Source organism: Morone saxatilis, unplaced genomic scaffold (genome assembly GCF_004916995.1).
Source record: "Morone saxatilis isolate NCDOM2014 unplaced genomic scaffold, NCSU_SB_2.0 Contig0, whole genome shotgun sequence".
Lineage (NCBI taxonomy): Eukaryota > Metazoa > Chordata > Actinopteri > Moronidae > Morone > Morone saxatilis.
Window position 1 is genome coordinate 6,291,976 of NW_023339650.1, and position 17,070 is coordinate 6,309,045.

Consider the following 17,070-nt stretch of genomic DNA (forward strand, 5'->3'; position numbering starts at 1 on the left):
TGTCAAACAATTCCTTTAAAGACGTACTGTGTTTTACAAGCCTTTTCATCCTTGATTGATAAATAAATGAACACATATTTGATATAATAATTGGCCGTACTAGACCTTGTTGTTATATTATTGTAAAATATTATTTTCAAGCAGCAAAACTGCCTAAGACTATGGAATTTTTATTTGTGGAATCCTGATGGGACTATCACAGTATCTCCTCATTTATGTACTTATCAAATAACCTCCATTAACAAACAGACAATATTTCCATTTTACAAATTGCGCAGTGGGTTTGTCATGGAGTCAGCATAATACCCCCCTGACGCCGCCATAACGGCTGTCACATGCAGGTTGTACTTAGTAATTTAATCTAATTGCAGTGTAATGTAACTGATACTTGGGTGGCATGAGGGAAATGAGTCTGCAGGGAAAGGGATGTAATTAATGAATTGATTACAGGGGCTCTGGACTGACAGGCCAAGCTCCTGTAAAGTGATTGGTTGTGGCGATTGAAATGAGGTAGCCTTGGGAGTGGTGTGCGTATGTGTAGTGGTTCGTGAACTGTACAAACACGGGGAATGAAAACGCCTGGTGCAGGAAATCTCACTCTGGCCGTTGTTATAACTTTTCCACTGATAAGTACTGGCACACACTGTGTCCATATAGGGAGATGTCAAAGCATGAAACTAGATAACACACACTTGGAAAAGGCATCCAGATGGATCCATGCGTGAAACAGTCTTTTGGGTGAGATGAATTAAGTTTGCTGTAAGAAACTGGTGAATACGGAGGTGAATAAGAGATGGAAAGTGTGTTATGACACACCAGCATTCACAGATGTGGGCTCTTTATCTGGGAGTGAGATATCAAAGTAGCCTGGTATTGATCCCCGGGAACAATCAATATGAAGCCATTGCACCTTTGTATTTGTTGCTCAGCAGTCTGCCTTCCTCTGAAAAGGGTGCTCATGACACCAAAACTGATGGCAGTGTGTGCATGCTCTTGTGCACGTACAGTATATATTCTGTACAGTATGTGCGTGTGTGTGTATCAGACTACTATGGGCTGAGGTGTCTTGCAGTGGCCTCTGCATGCTGTTTGTGCAAATGGCTATCCATGTGTGTACATATCTAAGTATGCAAGGTAGGCTTACTGTTTGTGTGTTTGGTGCAGCAGCTGACAGGTCCAGTAATACTGACAGGACGCAGGCAGTTCCCATGAGGCCATGCATGCTGACAGCAGCTGGCCACGAAGAGAACAGCTGCTGATGGGCTTCCACTACAAAGAGCCCACACAGTGCTCTCCCCTTCATCCCTCTCGCCTACTATAGATACATATTAACTTCATCACTTTATTTAAATGTCTGTGTATTATGATATATCATCCCACTTTGTCTCGCTCTTCCTTTGTAATATGAAAACATTCCTTCTCTGCATTTAAGACACACACACACACACACACACACACACACACACACAGGGACACGGCAACCTTTGGATCTTGAGGGAAGAGAGGATGGGGAAAGAAAAAAAGCTGGTTATCGATTTTCCCATGACACCCCTCATTGTCCAATGTCTATGCTTGACCGGCCCTTGCCTACGCTGCTTTCTCCACCACCTCTCCACCACCTCTCCCACCTTCATCATTATCCCTGGATTTACACATGTTTCAGGCACAAATAGGGTACTGGCACACATTAAAAGAAAAAAAAGGACACACATATACCCACTCAGGCACGCCTCTGCCCTTCTTTAGACCTGATCCTCAATCAGTTGTATGTGGAGCTATGATTTAGATATGCAAACAGGACATGGCCAAGTTTAATCAAAGAGGATGAGCTGTGCGTATCTGTGCAAATATGTGGCTTTTAAATAAAATCCCCTTCTCATTTGAGAGCGGAGAAGAATTCAGATTTTACAGGCCATTTCTGTGTTTCTGTTCATGTATATAAAAGAAGACATTCTGTACAACAGGACTGTGCTAAAAAAACACCCCAATGTACTGGTAAATTGTAGCCTGGGACCAGACGACTCTGCCGAGCTCATGATGTTTCATTAGCTCTGGCAAATGCGTTTGGCCGCCCTCCCATTCAGACAATTTTCCACCCGTCTTGGTTCTGGGCGGGCCAATCACAGCCGTTTATCTAATATGGGGTGGGTTAGAGACGATGATTGACAGAGGAGTGTCACCGGTCCAGATTTGAAAAGTAAAACGTTTCCCTGCTAATTGATTGCAGTCTATCCTATTGCGTCCAGTCTGCAAGTCCATCCAGCGTAATGCAGCAGGCTCACGAAACTCACATCAAACTGTCAAACAACAGAAGTGCTGATTAAATATGAATCAAGATTTTCTTACTTCTATGTCTCGCCACAAATGTTTTTAGAAACATTTTGTGTATTGGTTAGCTGTAATATGAAAAGGTTTGTGAGCAGGCGTCTTGGTACGTCTTGTAGATATGTGACAATATAGATTTAAAACATTAACAAATTGGATCTAATCCATAATGAAGTAAAACACAAATGAATTACAATTTAAAACCATACAGAATAAAAAAATAGTAATGTTAACACATTCCAGAGTTTATTTCGAGCTCTGTTGGGATCAAACATGAAAGCATCCTTTTCAAACTGTGACTTCTAGAAACTGAAGCAACTAACTAAGCTGTATGTAGAGTTTGTCCAGAAATTCAAAAAGGATATAAGCAGGAGGGCAACAAACCAATAACGTGATGACCTGAACATGGGTCACTTGTAACAGCTGGTTGGATGGCAGACTTGTCTCCGCATGAATACAGACACATTGTCATTTACTTACTTTAAGGATAAAGGTAAGCCATGCCAGGTATCTCAGTGGGAGCTGGGTGCTGGCTGTGTCTGGGTCTGGCAGCAGTTCTATACCTGAAGCTTGAGAGAAGGAGAGGACAACGTGGCCAACAGCTGCTTGTCTGTCTGTTCTGTCTACCAGCTACAACGCCTGCAAACCTTACTGCCAAGTGCATACAATCACAATCTGAATTCCACTGTCTGTATTTCACGGCCCAGTAATCTATCCTATTGTATATTTCCATTCCTCCATAGCACTTAGTCCAATTTTGCTTTTGACCAGTCTGATGCGAGTGTCCAGCTTTGATATTTGGCTCACTTTAGGATTGCACTGCATCTTTAGATAATGTTTGGTGTTATTGTGTTCCCGGTTTAACATAAATCAAATATATCCAAAAGGGAACGCTGGAGCTTTGAATATCAAGTCAATATTTACTACAAAGGTATGGCTCATTTCCCTTGATGGTTGCTGTTTCCATTACTCAAGCTAAAAACATATCAGTTCATGCAGAATTATTTCCCTGCTTTATTCTCTATATAGTTTTGAAAAGCCTGAATTATTAAATGCACACATTCTCCCAGGAGTGTCAGTGCTTTAAATTTAGAAGCATGTAAATGTGAATGCACGCATATACACCCACCTATCCACCCACCCACACACGCAAATTCCCCAGCAATATTTTCTTCTTATTTTGCAATGCTGTTATTTCACATTCCCTGCATCACACCGTACTGTCTTCTTCTTTTAAAAGGTAGTCTTGCAATCAACAAAATACCTAGCATCTCGCTGTATTTCTCCTCTCAACTCACTGCTTCCTTCTGTCTTTCTTTTCATCTTTATGAAATGGGATACAGCCCCTGCTGATTTGTCCAGTATCTTTGGCCCATAGGGCTGTCGAGAAGAGAGGCGAGCTGAGCCACAAGCAGCTGTGTTCTGCCTGCCATAACTTTGGGGAAAGCTCAAAACTGGTAATTGCCACGCTGTGCTGTGCAGCTTGTTATGAGATAGACACTGTACAGTGGATAGGTGACTGGACCCTGTGTTAATTATAGAGCCAAATGCTCCAGAAAATTCATCGCTTCAGTTGAATTCTCACAGATGTACCCTGAAATGTAACACCCTGCAATGGCAATATGACAAGAAGATACAGTGTCAAGAATCTGATAGTGGCTAGCATCACATGTTGCACAGTGCAAATGTATGCCTGGAAACGTTTACATTTTAGTAAGCCCAAATGGAAATAACAGCTCATTATTAAAATGTCCCCTTGCTGGCATGTGCTGTGTGAGGTGGTGGTGATAATGAAGTTCATTATCCAGTCACTCCAGTTTTCTGAAAGGAACACTTAATTGTAGGTTTGTAAGCAACATCTCAGGTATGTATAAAAAACAAGGTATGTGACAGTTAACGTTTTTGCACATTTACAGGTCTGCTTTATGATTCTAAAATTGCTTTTATGTATAATATTATACTCAACTTGAAACAGCTCTAAGTCCTGAACCAACCTGACTCTAAACAAGGACTGTCATAAAGACAACCTCTTAAGGTTTCAGTGTCACTGAACATAACAATGAGGGATTAGTGAAAATTTTAACTTATTTAAAAGTAGCTAAATCTACCAAAAAGCAGTAGCCTTAAATTTGACAAATTATTGCACAAAGTAAAGCACAAACAAATATATACTGTGGATCTAAAAAAAATAAAAATAAAAAAATAAAATAAAAAAAGTCCAAATTGATGCAGAACCCAATATTATTTAGTCATCAAAAATAAAACTGTATTACAGGTCTGTTTTTTCTATTTTTGAATATTACATCAATGTCTTAAATGAAAAAGAAGTGTGTAGTCCTCTCTCACTTACCAAGCTGTAGTGAATCATTTACTGAAGAAAATGTATTATTCTCTTTCACATGGAAGATGTATAAAACACAAAATATAAAGCGTAAAATGAGTTTATATAGTTTAATAACTAATGCAATATTTTGTCCAAAAATAACATTAGTCGTATGAAAATAAACACAGAGGGCCAATAATGTAATGTATTACAATAGATGCAATAATAGAAAAAACAAACAAAGAAACAAATAAATAGTCTGTGTCCACTCACTGCTCTCAAAAGCAACACTACTGAGGGTATAATGATTGTGTTGATAACTGTTAAATTATGAGGATATCACAGGTTTATTCGCTCCAGAAAAGCGTGATTAGGAAATGTCACATCTCAGACTGATGTGGTGAGCTAGAGAGAGAAGAGAGAGGGTGGTATTCCCCATTACTCTCTCCTCTATCCAGCAGAACCTCATATGTACGATCTTCCCCCTGTCAGTGAATGCAGCAGTGCGACCACTGCGTCGCTGTCGTTTGGTTTATGGGAATTGTAGTCTACTTAAACATATGTCCTTCGTATTGTGTGCGGTGGAAAAACTACAAGTTCCAGATTTCACAATGCGGAAGCGACGCAACAAAACACTGAGAGGCTGCAGCACCACAACCGAGAAGATGTCTCATGTCGTAAAGAAAAGAAAATTGGATAAAACGCGACAGGACCGACTGTACTTTGACAGCTATACCGATGTGACCATCCACGAGGAAATGATAGCGGACCACGTCCGTACTAACACGTACCGGATGGCGATACTGAGGAACAGTGAGTCCATACGGGGTAAAGTTGTACTGGACGTCGGGGCAGGAACCGGTGTTTTAAGTATTTTCTGTGTACAAGCCGGTGCTAAGAAAGTGTACGCCGTTGAAGCGTGCTCTATCGCCGAGCAGGCTGTGAAAATAGTCCAACAGAACAACATGGAGGACAAAATTGAAGTCATTCGAGGCACGGTGGAGACGGTGGACCTACCGGAGCAGGTGGAGGTGATAGTGAGCGAGTGGATGGGTTATGCCCTCCTGCACGAGTCCATGCTCAACTCGGTCCTCTACGCGCGCGACAAATGGCTGAAGCCGGGCGGCATCATCCTGCCCAACAAAGCCGAGCTCTACATCGCACCCATCAGCGACCCGGTGGTGGAGGACCGCTTACATTTCTGGTACACCGTCAAAGACCAGTACGGCGTCGACATGTCCTGCATGTCCGACTTCGCCACGAGCTGTATCATGAACTCAGACATCACCGTGAACTCGGTGACGGTGGAGGACGTGCTCTCCCACCCGGCCCGCTTCGCCGAGCTCGACCTGCACTCGGTCACCGTGGAGGAGCTGCGGTCGGTGAAGGGCAAGTTCAGGTGCGAGTCGTTCGGCTCGGCGGCGGTGAACGCTTTCTGTGTGTACTTCACGGTGACTTTCCCCTGCCCGGACAAGCCGCTTGTGCTCTCCACGTCTCCGTTCAACCCGGAGACCCACTGGAAGCAGGCGGTGCTGTACCTGGACGCTCCGGTGAATGTGGTGCAAGACACCGTGGTTACCGGAGAGGTCAGCATGTATCCCTCGGAGGAAAGCGCCAGACATATATGTATCCATGCGGACTACACGATAGGAGAGCAGAAAAAACAGTCCAAGACTTTCTCCATCCCGGACTGGAGCAGTGAAGCTCAGCCATAATGCAGCAGCAACATGTAGTGTTTCATTTCAGTCAGTCTTTGTTTTATTATTACCTGCTCACTGTGAGTGTGAGGGGACGTTTAGCAATGGCTGTATTTCTGACCAGTGTGAACTGAAACCATAATATCACATGAGGTCTAAAATGCATGAAAGGACTGCAGTTGACATCTACACACACATTCAAGAGTTTGTCCCATGGCTCCAGGCTAAAGTTTTTAAACATTTAGAGGGTATTGTTTAAGTAGCCACACACACACACACACAGTGACTACTACAATCAATATGAGAACTACAGTACATGTTGTTTATGGTGTTTTATGCTTGTTTTAACGCCTAATAAATAATTTGACCCCTGAATTGGAATAAGGAATATACTGTTTACTGTAAAACTTCAGTTCAATAGCCCAGGCTTTTACTCAGCCGGCCTTTTTTTGGGATTAGTGTTTAATTCCTTTTGTACCAAACTCTTACTCAGAAAATATGGTAAACACATCAAGTTATATGAATATGAACCAATGTGAATATTACTATCTTGAATAAGGCATCAATTAGGAATCATTCATTTTAACATTCGATACTTGGTGCTCATGTTTTCTGTAAAATGAACAGAACGGTTTAATTGTGGAGAATCTCAGTGATCTAACGATGTGCACAACGTCCATATGGACAAAGGTTAAAACATATTTGTGTAGGCGATCTCAGCAGCTTAGAACTCACTAAAGCGAGCGACCCGGTGGCCTTTAAGAGGCTTTATACACCCCCAGAATATCAGGACATCTTCATTGTCATATCTTGTTTTGACCATCCAGCTGTTCATTCAATTGTTCATTTACTATTACTAATATTAGACTTACTTACTCATTAATGTACCAGTTCAGACAACCAAAGATCCTTACAGTCGAGGAGATGGAATCACCAAATGTTTGATATTTCTGAATCAGAGGTCCCTGAAACAATAGTCTGTGGTTTTAATCAACTAATTATTTCCTCTCTAGTATTGAGGCTTTAACAGTTGTTTTTTAAGTGTTGTTAAAAACAGTATTCGACCCTCACGAGAAACTCTCACACTCCCTACTGATAAATAGTGTCAGGTGGTTGTGTAGCTCTGTGAGGCAAATTTAATTGGAGGTTTTTTACAAATTGTTGAATAAATTCAACGCCATGCTGCAGACATCTGATATTGTAATGAATTTAATCATGCATATTGGGTGGAATCTGATCAAAATGCTGCATTCAGATGAGGATTAGACCAATATATTGACTTGAACTAGCTGTAGTCAGGCAGGAGGCTGTGTTTTCAGTTTTTAATGAAACACTAAATTGGCTCATTATTTTGGTTTCAAACTAGCACACGCTGTCATCTGTCGTCAGAAACCACTGACTTAATCTTGTGCAACAAAGTGTTTCCTCCCTGGCCATTCAGGACTTTTTAATCATCAGCAACAACCAAGGATAAATCTTTTTTCAAAGTTCATAGTTTGATGGCTACATTTGATAATTTATCATTTATCAAGCAAGTTCACTTTGTAAACTACTTTAAAATCAGTGTACATAAAGTGGGTTTAGATTGCTGGAAAGTTTGGTGAGCTGACAGCTGCTGAGATTTGTTTTTGAACAAATGTGTTCAAACAGTGTCATAGAGTCCTGACTGAAAACACATAAGCAAGAATCCTGAGCATGTGTTAACATTACGACAGTTATTTTTAGGAATCATGATAATATCGCACATAATTGGTATCGTCCGCTAATGGCCTTAAAATGAAATATTGGTAGCAGCCCGAAAGGAATATTTCTGCCGATATGACAAGCTGATAAGATGGTACTTTAAGGATGTGCATGCAAGTATGTCTGCGCTGTGGAGGTTTTTTTTAAAGGTGTCCAAAACTGATAGCAACTCTGCTTTTCTTCAACACTACAAAATGTATTTCCTCTCAAAAAGCATTATTTTGATAAACACAACAAATTTGTGAAGAACAAAGAAAAACCGGCACTAGTCAGCAGTAGTTTCCTTATTTTGCTCAGTGAATGCGTACATTCTGAAAAGCATTGTGTTTTATTGCTGCCAGTGGCCCATCGCCATCAGAGCATTCTTGTTAATTCAACAACAGGACAGACTTGATGTTCTCTGCAATTAGGTGGAATAAAATCCGTGCATATATCGGTATCGGCATTCAGCCAGAAAGAGTTGGAAAATATCAGATGTCAGCAAAAATCCAATATTGTGCATATTTATTTTTGTACAGCTTTATTCATACATCCATTACTTTTCACAAAGACTCTGCAGGTTCAGACATTCATATTAAATTACTGTCCCAACTGTTCTTATTTTAAAGAGGCATTAATACAAATGCACATATTGATGATGGATATGTGGATGTTTAAGTAAGAATTCCCACCCTATCAACTGAATTTAAACAAAATATAAATATAATATACTATATGACAATTTGTTCTGTGAAATATGATGTTACTTTAAAGTCAAACCAACAACAATGTGTTGATTAAACCTTTATGTAACTGAAGTAGACAGTGTGGACTGATGAAGTCTGTATCTCAGTGTGCATTGAGTTCAAACCATAAGTTTTGAGTCTCACAGCATAAAGCATCTTTTTCTGCATTCTAGTTATACAGCAGTTAATAAATGCACATGGATTCCTGAAAATGTTAGGTGATAATTTATCTTTCACACCCCATCATCATTTGAAATATGGTGTTCATTTGTTTCAGTGTTGTCAGTACAAATGTGAACCCGCTCTCTAATGAACACGTTGGAAGTTAATCACAAGCTATAGTGTCTACAAATCAAGGGCATTGTCTGTCAGTTTTGGAAAGAGTGAATAATGGCTGAATCACATTTTGTAGCTCTGGTTTCCACTTGGGTAAACTACATTGCAACACTCTCCTGCCTATGAAGAGTAAAAAAAATAAGGACACATCCAAATACTGAATCAGCAGGAAGCAGATTCTTACACTGCCTGCTCCATTTTTAAAATTATATAAATCAAACTGCTAGTTTTGGTCATAATAAACAGGGAAAAAACAGCTAAAGTTAATAAAACCCCAAATAGCCTCTTGAAACAATCTGAAGTGTAAAACTGGCCTTAAGCTACCTTAAATGTTTTTTTTTTACCCTCTTTTTTTACTTAATGTATAAACTTTGGCAGTTTAACTCCATTAAGGAAGTAGAAATGCCAAATCCTACATCTGAGTAAGATGGTGAGCTTCGTGTGAGATATTAGTTCCTTATTGAAATGTGAAAGCAAAGCAAAGACTTAAAACTAAAACACCGAGACATGCTGACAAAGTTTTATGGAGAAATCAGTCCTCGCTGCCTCAACATTCATGGCCTATTGAAGAAAAAAACCCAGCTTTGTATCAAACGTGAAGTGTAAAGTAACAGCAGCTGCAAACAAAACGGCACAGCAATCAAACCCATGACGCGTGTGATCAGTGTAACTGTAGAAACTTGAAGAAAGTAGTCCTCCATGAAGCCTCTCCTGTCACAGCACGCTATACATGAAGGACCATATGGAGCCAGCAACCTGGAAATGTAGTTACTTATTGCTCCTTATGTAACTAACAGTAATCACTTCAGCCTTTGGAGCAGTTTTTGTCTTTACTAACAAGTGATTTCAAATCTGAGGTTGGTTTAAGATCACAGAGTATGAGTTGAATAATACTTAAGAGAACAGTAGATGGGAAAATGGATCATTTGACATGGTATACAATGGTTTTCATAAAACGTTTGAAAAAAAAAAGTATTTCTGTTTTTTTTTTTTACACTTTAATGAAAGAAAATGTAAAATCATGTTCAAATCCAGAGTGCCACGTAGATGTTGCTGCAGTCAAAGCCATTACAGTATGTAATACATGTTCAGTCTTTCTTTCAAAAGTCAAACCAGTCAGGCAGACCACTTCTGCTTGTTGTCAAATGTCAAACAGGGTTTCTTTTCCTCCATCATTGCTCTTTTGTATACAGGGTATACAGTGTGAGTTGGTACTTCAGTGAGTTTTTATTGCCCAAGAAGCACTTTTGTGTCTGAGAAAGACAGAAATAAATTCATACACTTTTCACTCAAATTGAATTCTACACTTGCAGTTGGCCTAATGTGCACGCACAGTGGCTGAATTTCTCCTTAGCCTCTACAGGTGCCTGGGAAAAAAAAAAAAAAAGCAAAAGCCCTGCAGGCAGAACAAAGGAAGGTGTCCAGAGAATGGAAATGTCAAATGCAGTGCAGGCAGCCACTGTCAAACCCAGAATCACACTACTGCATGCATGGCCACTCTTGGCTGCTAAATGCTAAACTAATTGTGATCCATTCCTGCCTAAAATGATTTGGAAACCATTAGTAACAAGTGTTGAAACTTGAAATGGGATTATTTGTCTTGTATTGCACAGCAATTTAGGAGCCAATCAATAGACAATGTGCTTAATCTAACCGATTTCAAGACTCATTGTTTAGTGCGGGACCGGTGAACGAGAGTGAGAGTCCAGGGCTTGGTGAACTGGAACCACAATATGCAGCTGTCTTTAAAACCTGTTTTTCCACTTTTTGTCAATGAAAGTCAGGATTGGTGGGTAGGAATAAAGTGATGTGTTCTAGTATAATAAATTATGTTGTGTTAATCTACAAAAATACATCCAATTCAACACCTCTAAGAAGGTCAGTCAGGTTTCTACAACTGTAGTGTCTGAAAGGGTAAAGCTCAATCAGTGTACATAAGATGAAGTGAAAATATATTGGTTTACACAATTTTGTTCAAATTCCTGGTAATATTTGGCAATATTCCACTTAGAACTGCTGGATTTCTTCCCCCATTCTTGTATAGTTGTTTGAAAACATCTACAAACTACTTTAAATGATAGCACAAATGTTCCTGTGAGATTCAAGTCTGAGCTGACACCTGTGTGAGAGCCCACATATTAGTTTACACATGTCTGTGTGTACAGAGATAAGGAGCAACCAGCCCAAAGAGAGATTCATATATAAAAGTCAACCTCTGGAAAGATCTACGCACACACAGTGAGCATACAAAGACAAGGGTGTACACTATAACCACAGCAAAGTGGTGCATCTGGGCAGGTGCATTTACTCAGAGCAGAGAACTACTTTTTCTTTGTATTTGAGAATAGAGTATGTAATAGAATAGAAACTCACCGCAGACCTATGCGACAATGTAAACCTCAAGTTACAAGTCAACCAAAGACACCAGGTGAAGTTATGTGGTTTTTAAATGACAGCGATGATGGGGGTTTGTCCTTGAGTTGTCTAGCTCTGGAAAGATGGGAACACAACGGCTAGCTCCTCGCGTCTGTGTTGACCACAGCCATCCAGCTCTGTTTACAAGGCTCCTGCTGTAGTGCACTGAAAATTAGAATAATAATCTGTATATGCCTATCTTACAGCACGCCATTTAAAAATAACTGCACTGATGTCACTCTAACACAATAACAACTCGACTGTAACGGAAAACTAGTTCATGCATTGTATATGCATGTTCATCAGTTTGAAAAGTAATGGATCTCAGCCTATTTCACACACATTCAACACCTCGCTATAACCTTGCTAAAATCAAATAGTGCCTTCTGTGACAAAAGTTATGAATTATGTATTCTAAAACTAAAGTAGGAAAAATATTCATAATGTAATTTGGTTTGATTTGAGATAATTGTCAGTAGTGTTGGAAGCCCACTGAAATTCCTGCAGTAATTGGTTTCTGTTGATGATTTTAGTGACCGGATTAACATGCATATCAAAACTCTCTATTGGTCATACAGTATGAATCCTAAACTCATCAGATAAAAACTGGGGGGAAATCATTGAGCGTGTTTCTACAGAGCTCATTTTCGATCGCTGCTGAAACCTGACTGGAGTCCGGCGGCACGCAGTATCTGATGATGGCCGCTCATTCATCCTTGTATGCTAATGACACCCTGAATAAGCCAATAGGATTCAATTCCCACAGTCGGTTACAGTAACCAATATTTCTATCAGCACATCCTGTGAGGACAATTTGTGAACATGGTATTGACTAAAGCTAATTTGGTGGGCCAACCCCCAGAGAGGTGTGGACTTCATTTCTCTGGGGTCCAGCAGGCCAGACCATTTGTCATCATTATCGTTAACAGCAGGAACTGACCTATGCGCCTACTGCTAGCCCCCAAAATAACTCTGTCCCACTGTATGTTCCTATATTTTTTCCTCAACAGCAATAAAACAGCACACTTATTTCAGATTCAGAATTCTACAGACAATCAGCTTTACCTAATCCCAGAAAGAGGAAATTAATAATATAACACGTCCAATTCACAAAACAAATAACTCAGATACAAATGAACCACTCACTTACTCACAAACAACCAAACAACAAACCAACAACATAATATAAATACATCCACACACACAACTCTCACACAATAACAAAAATAATACCAACTACTCAACCATACTCGCATAATAAAAATGCTAAACTATACTCACCACAACCATCAAACTCAATACATACACATCACTATAAAACCCACCCAACCATCATGACCACGTCTTATACACAACTTATAAATCACATATAAACCTACAACTACTCATAATCCACAAACAAACTAACCCCCCATCACAACAAAGATCAAATAAAATACAGCTAACTAAAAGACACACCCAACAACTACGTCAAAAAAGGTGAAAAGAATGAATAAACAATGAATAAATACATAAATCAAAAAAAATCTCTTTGAGTCAGCACACTTACAGAAAGGGACCACCAAGAAAACTAACAAAAAACCCCACCCGGGGGTGTATGGAATATACTTCGAAGAGGAAGGAGTATGTAGAGACTTGATGGAAAAAAAAGGGAAGGTACATGACTCTTATGTGGAAGATCACTGCTGGTAGGATTATAAGGGATGAGAAGGAGTCTTTTGAATAAGAAAGGAAGACTCCTCACTAGCTCAAAAGGCAGATGTGCCTCGTAGAGAGAGGTGTGACAATATGATCCAAGATGGACTGGGAAAGCTGGAACAGCATCCTCTCATCTGCACGGTCGTCCAGAGTGTCCAGCTTCCTCCCCCCACGACAATCACGGGCGCTCCTGATCAGTTATTGTTAAAGTTTGTTAGAACAGTTCTTTGTTAGTTTAAATGAGAAGCGTATTTATTCTAGCCCTGAGCTGCAAATCTCAGCTGCAAAAAAAAAAAAAAAAAAAAAACAACCAACTGCTAGTCACAGGAATGCATCCCAGCTGAAAGCAGTGAGGCGTGACTTCATGGAACGGACACACAACCTGTAACAACAAGGACAAGATCTGGACGGCGCCTGTTAAGAAAGTAAATCCAAATCACTCGCGGGGCACGTAAAAATCTGAACGTGAATGGCCCTGATTTCCACAATCACCCCCGAGGCAGAAAGGCTCTCCAGCCTTGAGCAAAGTACAAATCACAAAACATGATGTCGGCCAACAATCCCTCACTCCCCACCCTTATATACCTTCCCCACTAATCCAACCCTTTTTCCAAAAAATCAATAGCACAATTCTTAAATGATATACTAAAACCTATGTACAAATAAATCGTCTCAGGATATGTGTTATTCAAAATCAACTTAATCATGATAAACATTCTAAACATCAAATGTGTAGAAGACAACCGCTTGGGTATATCTGGGTTTTAGGCACCACGAAAAGTGCAACGGATATCAGGATAACACCAGAGGCGGACGGTCTGCGCGCGCCACGACTAGGAGCGGAGGGTTTAAGTGCCAGGCTGAAAGAAGAGATGATAAACCCTTTGACACAAGTCCAAACATGAAGCCAGGTGCTAAAGGTGCTCGCACGCCACTCGGACCCTGATTCAGTCGAACTCTCCAAGAAAAGGCATCCCATAAAATTGCAAATCTGAATCCCCATAAGTATCTATGCCTCAGAATATGCACTAAAGAATGCTCCTCACCTCCCCACCACCGGGAGCAAAAGTATAAATAGCTCCTCATTGAACATTGTCAGGCAGTTTATGGAAGAAAGTAACCCAGCCACCTACCACAAGCAACTCATGAAAGCCAACCATCCAACATTCTCTTATCTTTCTCTTCTATAAATCTGATTCTAGACAACACTTAGATTTCACCTATGTCCATAATCATAAGAACAAATGCCAACCGCAGACGAATATCAAAAGCGTTAACAAAGTCAAAGAAGTCTGTGCAAAAGAAAACACATCTCGTCTCCAAACTAATGCCCTCCACCCAAGTCTAAAAAAAAGGATAGACCTATAACACAAACGTCAAGTCAGACTATATTTTTTACTGTAAACGCCTAACAATACTCCAACCCCAACAATCCACAATTTCTGTAAGAAGGCACTAATATCACAATCTGTAACAACCATTAAAAAACCCTCCCTGTATCCTAGAGCTCATCCGATTACAGAAAGCAAAAATCTCTCTTTCTCAACAGAGAGAAAAAAATGGAAACGAAACCAAATCAGGAAAAGGGAATCACTAATCAACTACACAAGACTAAGCAAAGGCGAGGGAAAAAACTTCTTTAAATGAATATCTTTACTTTAACACAATGATAATATAATCAGTAATTTCATAGAACGTTTTAACTTTATCTACCGAAACAATAACAAACCACCCACCTTATCTGCAATATAAAGCATCACCATGGTTATCATACGAAAACTCCAGCTGAATGATAAAGATATATATAGAGCATGGAATGATTTGATAAACCTAGTTTAAATTCTAATGGCCAAATTCATAACTTATAGCACAACTCAATTCAATTAATTTTAAATCTATTTTAAAGGAGAAAATCACCAGTGAATTATTACAAGCTCTCAATGTGACATCAATTTTCTCTGAGAAAATAGTGACAAATTAAAACAAATTTCAATCCTTTCATAAAGTAATGGAATCATCAATAGAAACATGGCTATGACAGAACTGACACATACGATACATGAAAAAACAATACAATATGTATAGTTGCCACCTACTACTTGTGTCTTTCCAGTCAGCGGTCACACGCCCAGCTGATAAAGACAAATATAAAAACCTAGAATAACAACAGCACGCAATTTACTCAGATAAATCTTACTCTGAGTAACAATTATAGAGGTCTCTCGTATAATGCTAAAATCCTATTACATACTCTCATGTATACTTTACTACTCAATAGACATTTCAAGTGCCTGACAAATATCATCACAGATTAATCCCATAACTCAAACTCAATGTATCTCCAATAAACAATTCATGCAACCCACCAAAAATACCACTACTAGATTATAATTCTTCTATGCTATCGATCCACACGTCCGCGGCTCGCATAAAAGCTTTCTGCTATTCCAATGAGCAAGAATGATCCCGTACTCTCGCTCAAAACAATCTTAATAAACATTACATCAGAACACAACACCAACCTCATATGCTCGAAAGCTGAGAAAATTCTCTGTGGCTTCACTGAAAATCCATGAATAATCATAAGAGACAGGCGCGCCTGCTGAGCGTGATTGTGACACATACCACAACCAACATAGCTATCACTGCAAGTGCAACTGGATCCAGTAATCGCAAACTATAAATAACAGTATATCGAGAATGTAAGAAAACAATTGAAATACACACAGACACTGCACATACAAAACTAAGACAATGGACACTTTACAGTGAAACCAGCATAACAGAAAAGAAAAAATCTTCAGTCGCTAACAGCCAGAAGAAAAGGCACGTACAAACTGCTTTTTAAAGATTTTCCACTATATGAGACAAAAAAGTAATAATATTTTTTAATAGCACAGAAAAAAAACCAATAAGAACACAATTAAAACATAAAATGATATCCAAGCCAGACTTATATTGATAATAATAATGACCCACCAATACCAAAAATTCCCAAATACATCTAGTCTAAGACGTGATCTTAATTTAAAAGTTACTTAGTTAACTTATTGTAGATTAAAGAAATTTCATGACATACAACAATTAATAGCTAAAGAACTTTAACTACCTTAAATACAACATCAGCCTCACCAATTGGTCCATCATAAAAAAAATTTTCTCAACTTGACCAAAAGCTTGTCAATAACGATTTAAACTGCATTCTTAATCCATCAGGAGCACCAAAATGGATACCAAGATAAACTCATCTTCAACTATAACTTGTGAATAAATATCATAGATAAAAACTGAAATAAAATAAAATAACAAATAACCAAACAACATAACATAAATCAAAACATATAACGAAAAAAAAAAAAAACCCCAACAACAAAACATACCACAAATGTACCGCCCTTCGAAGCTTTAAATCACTGGATTACAACACTAAGCAAACCATAAACTAACAAGAAAAAATACAAATAAAAAAAAAGAAATACAAAGAAGTCTACACTGTACTAGATCTGAAATATATCTTTCAATGGTCTAATACAACCAAGACAATATTATACCAAATCATAAATAGCCACGTTCACATTCATCAATATCAATATGTGATGATAAAAAAAATAAACATTCTTCAATATCATAAAGTAAAAAAATAATAATTAAAATAAAAAACAATATTGCTAATAGGAATTCTACCCTCAACAAAAACAAAAAATATCCAGTAATCAACTACTCTATACATCCACTTTCAAAGATACAGAATTCCACTTTCGTACTCACATTTTGTAACAGAGTAGAGTAATACAGTATTTCACCTTAC

At 39.0% G+C, this 17,070-nt stretch overlaps 1 protein-coding gene across 1 annotated transcript; it reads left to right on the forward strand.

Annotated features, from left to right (window-relative positions):
- Positions 1-5,263: 5,263 nt before the first annotated feature.
- prmt6 (protein arginine methyltransferase 6) lies at positions 5,264-6,720 on the forward strand. The gene has a single exon (XM_035655764.1). It carries the CDS (start codon positions 5,314-5,316, stop codon positions 6,361-6,363), a length of 1,050 nt encoding a protein of 349 aa, XP_035511657.1. The 5' UTR covers positions 5,264-5,313; the 3' UTR covers positions 6,364-6,720.
- Positions 6,721-17,070: the final 10,350 nt, after the last annotated feature.